This window comes from Pygoscelis adeliae, unplaced genomic scaffold (assembly GCF_000699105.1).
Source record: "Pygoscelis adeliae isolate BGI_AS28 unplaced genomic scaffold, ASM69910v1 Scaffold120, whole genome shotgun sequence".
In the NCBI taxonomy this organism is placed as follows: Eukaryota; Metazoa; Chordata; class Aves; order Sphenisciformes; family Spheniscidae; genus Pygoscelis; species Pygoscelis adeliae.
Window position 1 is genome coordinate 7,101,025 of NW_008824032.1, and position 7,589 is coordinate 7,108,613.

General features: G+C 45.0%; 1 protein-coding gene across 1 annotated transcript in view; it reads right to left on the reverse strand.

The window, feature by feature from the left end:
- Positions 1 to 2,433: 2,433 nt before the first annotated feature.
- The window catches only part of ILDR1 (immunoglobulin-like domain containing receptor 1), an 18,967-nt gene continuing 13,811 nt past the window's right edge, over positions 2,434 to 7,589 (reverse strand). Inside the window, exons 7-9 of the mRNA XM_009330495.1 lie at positions 6,192 to 6,323; positions 3,577 to 4,385; positions 2,434 to 2,505 (exon numbers count right to left, since the gene is read on the reverse strand). Coding sequence (XP_009328770.1) covers positions 2,464 to 2,505; positions 3,577 to 4,385; positions 6,192 to 6,323 — 983 coding nt within the window. The 3' untranslated portion in view covers positions 2,434 to 2,463. The remainder of the gene's footprint in view (positions 2,506 to 3,576; positions 4,386 to 6,191; positions 6,324 to 7,589) is intronic.

Below are 7,589 nucleotides of genomic sequence, written 5' to 3' on the forward strand. Positions count from 1 at the left end.
TCCCATGCTACCATCTTGGGATCTCAAGTGGTGTCTCAATAGCCTCTACTCTTGATGGAGAAAGGGGCAGCCCTTCCCTGAAACCCAGACATATGGGCTGGGTTGAGACGACAGGAAGAAGTTGTCCTGCATGATGTATGGACCTATTGGAAGCATAAGGAGAGAGTCAAATTCCAAGCCACTAATTCAGCTTCCAAGGGGAGAATTGCAGAGCTGTGGGTATCTGCTACTAGTCGCCAGAGGGCAATGCTAAAGTCAAAACAGGGTGCTAGTTTTGGAAGAAGGAGCCCCATATTATTTTCTGTCATTGCAGCCACCATAAACTCCTCCTAACTAAAAAAAATACTAGCCCATCATAGAAGAGGGGATGCATAAAACCTTCAGCATGTCATTAAATAAGAACAAAAATGATTCACAGCCAGTGACTGAGAACCAGATTCAAGAGTGATACTGGCTTTGCAAGTTCTGTGAACACACTAATTCCCTATATTTCAGATGTAACTCATGGGTCAGTTCACATTATTCACAGTTTGGGTCTAATGCAGACAAGGACTATGCTTAATACAGCCTTCCTTTCTTGAATTCAAACTTTGGAGTTGGTCTTTTAGCTCTTCTAGCTCCATTTTGTGCTAGCCATCAACTGCTGGCAAACAGCCCCTCTGTCTTCAAAAAGTAGGCCTCTGGTTCTGAAACAAAGTCAATCAGAGAAGCTAGTGGGTCCTCATGCTTTGTCTCCATACACAGGAATTAGAAATAAGCACTGTCAGCCAAGAAACTGTAGGAAAATGAGCACTCTCTGTAGTAGCCTTTGGTTGACCAGCAACTGCATTGGATATCCAGCTAGGAGTATTTGCTTCAAGTGTGATGTTTCCCATCATTGTCCAAAGAAAAGAAAAAAAGGAGGTGGGCAAAGTGAAAGCCTGTCCAAGTCAGTCTTCCAAGGGAAAGCATAAGCACATCAGTAATTGGGACATTAAAGAACAAATAGTAGCAAGTGTCCCATGTGGCACTGGTTGGGAAATAAGCTAGGCAATACAGTCATTGATACTGGCCAATCTTTAGTGTCTCTGGGTTACAAAATAATTCACAAGATGCTCCAAAAACTCCTTGCCAACAGTTGAGTCTCTTGAATCCAAGAAGTGCCTTTGGCAAGCCAGTTTCCCATGGAAGCAGCCAGCATCCAGAGAACCTCTCTTTCTCCAGCACATTTTAAATGAAAACAGTGGATGAATCACATCAAGGAGAAATGGCAAGTTGTTTTCCTTCGCAACTGGTCTCAGAGCGTACAGAAATTCTGTGTTCTAGTTGCAAGGTAAGAGATGAGAAAACCCTGCAATCTAGCTACAGATCAGGTTCACCACATATGCAGAGTTGGTATAAACGTCAGGGTAAAGATCAAGGACAATAGTAAAAATGGTGACTGTAGGACTTATTCAGAGCCCTTTATCCCACCCCACATATATGATACGTGGCACAGAGAGAAAAGGGAAAATATAAAATGCATGGAAAAGACTACCTGGCTTAAGAAAGATATATCCATCAAAGTCATGCTTCCTAGAGCTGAAAGAAATTCTGGTCCACGGTGTGAGGGACAGTAGTCATACCTTGCTCAGTCTCTGTAGGGACAGCCAAACCTTGGTAAATTTAGCCCTTTAAGTTTACAAATAAATTCAAGTCTGGGTTAAAGGCTAGAACAAGTATTTTTTAAGGCACTAAGGTGTAAGCTTAAGGTAGGGCAGGTTGTTTCAGTCAGTATAAGGCAGATAAGCTGGCAATCTGCAGATGTGCTAGTGAGCCCTTATTAAGGCAGTCAAACATCCTTCCAACACCGTGATCCTTCTGTTTGGGAGAGAGGCTTCCTGGGGACAAACTGCCCCAACTATGCTGAGCAGCCAGACAGAAGCAGCAAACATTACAGATTGTGAAGCACAACAGAGGGCCTTAGAAAGGAGATGCTGTGCCTCCCTACGCCAAACTGCCAGGGGACCGGATCAGATGACCTCCAGAGGCCCCTTCCAACCTAAATTATTCTACTGTCCTGTGACTTTACAACTCTGTGATCATTGGAGTCCTTCTCCAGTGATCAGGTGTGCAAAGGACCAGCATTCTAAAGACTGGGCTCCTTGCAGTGCCAGGGCACCTAACAAAGACAACAAGTGTCTCTCTTTAAAGATTGGGAATATACCATTTACAGAAAAAATCTGCTGTTTCCAACGGAATGTTTTCAACGGACCACAGCCCACTGCAAACCTAAGTTTCCAAATCATAGCAAGAATAAAAATGGGTTATGTATTGCTTTCATGGGCACTAGACGTAGATTCTTCAGAGTTGTAAGTCTAAGGGGAAGCCGCTTTATCTGTTTTTTTGCTGGTTGTCTGTTCAGTCAAAGGCAGCTGTCCCAACCTACGTAGTAGAAAAGCTAAGAGGAGTCCGGTGGGAATCTTCGTGCTTTCAGTACTGGCATTAAATGACTATGCTTCTTCCACTGTGGGAACTTCCTCTGTCCTGCAAGAGAAAATAAAAGATTCAGGAACAAGGAAGGATGAATGGAAATCATATGTCTTCCTACCTGCTCTGAGCACCCTAACAAAACCATTCATACATACACACAGCCCAGCTGGGACTACACCTGCACTTCCTTCCAAAACTCGGAAGGGAAAATGATAATGGGCAAAATGCAGCCCTTTTCAAAAGACTCCCACCTGGTAAAATTCTGCATATATGTGATAAGGGACACAACATTTTTTTATTTTAAAAAACCTTCATTTTTTAAGGGGGAATACACTGTCTAACTTGGATACTAGCAATTGGATATGAAGCTTTTCACACTTAGGTTGCTACCTGAAATCTAGTCCCAGTGTAAACTGACAAGACGAGCTGTGAACAGTAGCCATTCACTGCCCATATAATGCATGCTCAGTTCTCAGGAGTCCCAACAAGCAAGCCATCCTCTTCCACCTGGCCTGGAGGATCACACATTTCTCACCACTATAGCCACCCATGATCTTAAGCCTATTTCATGTATCTTTAGGCATCTTAACCTGGATGCTTTCCCATATGAACCATCTTAAAAATATCACCAAGATACTATAAAAATTAAATGATGGAGATCAATAATAGGAGAATCATGCACATGTTAAAAGAAATCAGAAGTAAACCAACACCAGAGAGGGTTGCAGAGGGATACTCAGTACTGCTGCCTACTCTGGAAGTGCTTTGTCCCCAGGCAGGGCCAGGAGAACAGCTATTCTAACACCAACACGTACACAGAGCCCCAAATGCCTCTCAGTGGGGACACAAGTGAGAGGGTATAACATGTCACCCGGTGTGGGATGTGATAGGGGACCTACTTTATTTGACTGCTCACTTAGCCCCTGAACACACTAGAGCCATGCAACACATGTCTGAAGGCAGGCAACTCAGCAGCCTCTTCACAACCAAGCTGTGCAGGGCACCCAGTGCTCCTTGCCCTCCATTTGAAAGACAACAGGCTGCAGAAAGTAACAAACATTCACTCTCACTCTCCAAAACCCACCTCTTCCCTTAGATGGGAAAGCAAAAAGGCAGCTGACTCACCGAGCGTGGCCCTGCACTGCCTTTGTGCTTCTTGTCCCGACCTGGGATGACTTCTAATGAGCAATAACTGGGGGGTTTATCTTCTGGCCATTCCCGAGACCGGTGCTGCCGCCTGCGGTTTGTTGCTGGGAGACGGACTTGCTCTTCTGAGGAGCTCCAGGACCCCCGGCGAGAAGGGGGAGAGTAGCTGTGCCGCCGCTGACCTGAGTTATTGCTCCTCCTGGTGTGGTGCTGGTAGTCTCGCCTCCCTGCAGGCTCCTGTCTCCAGCCACGATGGTGGCTGGAGTGCTCCTTGGCCTCCTCCTCATAGAAACTGCAGCTGCTGCTGCTGCTTTTGCCCCTCTCAGCCTGGCGTGGGGGTGACACATCCCGTCTGGAGTGCTGGGGCCTGCCATTGTAGCCGCCTGTCCTCTGCCTCTGAGGATGGTCCTCTCGTTGCCTGTCCCAGGGCTCCCGACTGTAGCTGGAATGAGAATCCCCACTGGAAGGCAAGGGCCACCTCCGGTTTTCCCTCCTGTCCTCTGCTGCAGAGTCCCAGGGTCTGGGGGTGCGGGCAGCTCTCTGTGGCCGTGAGGAGTTGCTGTTCCCATGGATGGAGGAGACATGATCAGCAAGAAGAGGTGGCATGATCTCGGAGCCCAGGGAGGACAGCAAGCTGGGCTGCACAGCCTGCCGCTGATGGGAGGGTGGCCGGAGCTGTGACATGTTAAGGTTTTGGATTTCAGACTCCAGATAGTCCAAAACACCCTTGTTAGGGGAAAGCTGAGCTTGTGGCTGCACCACTGGAAGACTGTTCTGCAGAGACACATCTAAGGATAAAAGCACAGGAGAATGCAGCAAGTCAAGGGGAAACAATAAAGAGAGGGCCCTTCTGCACTAATGGTCCTGGCTGAGTCCCTTCTGAGCCTCTCTTCTCCTGCTCGTCCTCACTGCAAGAGCTGCGCGAGTCTCAAGCACCACAACCAGCACATCCAGACCACACAACGTAAGGTGCAAAGAGTAGTAACTAGTAAGTTGCAGCATGATCTGTGTTTTGGGCAGCACAGAGGTAAGAAATCAAAGTCATCCAGCACACCGTGAAATATAGTTTATGTATTTAGAGAGAGGAACATTTTTTCCTACAGCATTGATACCAAATCTTATTTTTAAAAAATCAGAGAAAGTTCATAGTGTTTCCTCTTATATCTCATTGAACTGGAAGAAATATGAACCGATACTGCAAAAGAAATTTTTATATATATATGCATACATACACACACATGTATGCATAGGTATAAGTAGCAAATGGAGAAGTTTCTTCACTAGGAGACTGGTCCAGCCCTGGAACAGTTACCCAAAGAAGTCATGGAATCTCCATCCTTGCAGGTTTCCCAGACTTGGCTGGACAAAGCCACGGCTAATGTGACTGAGGTTGGTGACAGTCCTGCTTTGAGCAAGAGGTAGGACTAGATGACCTTAGAGGTCCCTTCTACCCAACATCTCTAAAAAGCTGACCTGAAACAAATTTAGGGGAAACTTAAGCACAGGAGATTCGAGGACTATGAAAACACAGGCTAAGAAACTGCCTGAGTAACTTATTTGCCCGTTTTCTGCCAGCATACACATGGATTTCCTTGAGAAGACTTAGTGCATTCTGTCTTAAATCATGGTGGCTCAGTCACCAGATCTTCCTGAGGAAAACTGGTGCCCTGGCTAGGAAAAATGGTAACTGTAGAATTAACTAGCGGGCTAAAAAAGTATATACTCAAACATCTTGAATCTAGCATTTAAGATGTTTGCAAACCGTTTCTTCAAACAACAGTTAAGACTCATCAGACACAGAGTAAATCTGTGACTGCTGTATAGTGATGAAAAGCTAATTTCAGATGAAAAATGTGTTATATTTATTTGAGAAGTTATTATGTTGAATTCCCCTATTTTCCTTGGGTGATTAAATAATATTACTGGTAATAAGTTATTGTATTACTCATTTCTCTAGAACTTCAGTGGCTCCATCTTCCCTCCTCCATTAAAGCTACAAATAAATACCACTAATACAAGTGATTTTGGGGCAGAACAGCTGGCAAATTCTTCCTGGTTCATTAAAGAGTCCTTCATTTTTTGCTGCATGCAGGCTAGATCTATTGCACAGAAGGCAGTTTGCCCTTAATAATTTGAAGACTAGACATTTGATAAGAACTCAAACAAATTGCACCTCACTCGTCATGTCAATTTTGGCTATAAGGAGTTGACCGTGACCAGCACAGCAGAACAAAGAGACAGTACCCTCCTCTACCACATGAAGTGAGATAAGCTGGGTATATTTACCCTGCAGTCGCTGAGGTGTAGCACAGATATACCTTAGTTAGCATTAAACCATTTCACCCAGCACTGAGTCTAGCAAGACACTTAAGATGGATAGGCTGCATTTATCCACCCAGGCAAGTCTACAGTACGCTGCAGATGTAGCAGAGCTGTCATGCTAGGACATGCAGTCATGCTAGGACATGCAGTCATGCTAGGAACATCTTTCTCTCTTCTGTAGTAGAGAGGCTAAAGCCTCACTGCTGAAACTCCCTGAGAAGTCACCTGTTTCTCATCCTGATTTCCCTCTGAAATTATGCCCATGGTCTCACCTTGTTGCAGTAGAGGGTTCAGCTGGTAAGAAGAAAGTTGTGAGTTCCTGTCGCCACCTCCGTAGAACATGTTGGGGGACATCCAAGGTGCAAGTGCCTGAGCCTGCTTCATGAACCGATACCGTTCCAGTACTGTAAAAGAAGAAGAAAGCTTACAGCAGCTATCCAGAGAGCACAGCTTGCAGACCACATGCCATTTTGCTTGATAGACTGTAGCCTTTGGATGTGATAAGATACAGGAAATTCACAGAATGAAAAGCTCTATCCACCCTACGACAAAGGCAAAACACAGCACAGGAAATTCCAATACGAAGTTGTACAGCTTCAAAAAGATACCTAAAACAGAAGAAAAGGGTTACTGCCTGACATTCAGGGTACCGTTCCAGCAACTGGGAACAAATGGCATTATGATTAAGTACACAGCACATAACCAAATGCAAGAGTTCTACCTGCCCTGTCATTATGAGTACGGTTGCGGAAAGGTGGGAAATAGTGTTTCATACAGCAAGACATACCACACTGTTTTCGCTCTCTTAAAACTCTTTCAGCTCATCATTGGTCCTTTCCCCTTTTGGCTTTGATTTACAGCTAAACGAGTCCTTTTTTCCCCACCTTCATGTAGGCTCTGTCCAGATCATATTTTCCACATCATACTCCATCATTTCCTCTCTGTTCCACAAATAGAGCACGCAGAGATGCACTGTCCAGCTTCTTCCTTTCTAGTCTTTCAACCACTCTTGTTGTCTCCCTCTGTAATTTACCTCAGCATGACTGCTAAAATTAAATCCCTTAGGACAGTGTGGTCAAACTGGTGAACAAACCAAACTTCCTGTTCTCAACAGCAATGTCCAGTGTGCCAAAAGAACAAACTCAATGGAAGTTTCTCTCCCTCACTGTTTTTCTACCACTGCTAACTCCAGACCCCTACTCGTGGGGTCAGGCTCCAATTCCACTTCACTTTTTTCAGCGCTTCCATCTCACCTCCTCTACACAGACAACCTCACCATCCCTGTCTTCAAAACCATCACTCATTGTGCTTCTTTTTTCGGAATACCTAAAAACATCTTACAGAAACTTACCCCTTCTACCACGGACAATCAAAACTTAAGTTTACGAGCAAGTAAATTCTGCAAGCCCCAGACCTTACAAAGCCTGACTCTGCATGGTTTGTCTGTCATTACTGGGTGAAGCTTTTCTGCAACAGGGCCTTTGCAAAATCTCTTATATGGCTTCTCTGGAGTTTCAGAAGTGGCAGGTTTTACTGCAGCCTCTTCTCTGGTCAGGCATGAACAGAACATTCCTGGCTATGCAGTTCAGGAGACAGATAGGAACGTAATTGCCTTTGAGACTTTTACCCCTCTGATAAATCTGGCTGAAGTTGGCTGATGAAATTAAAAG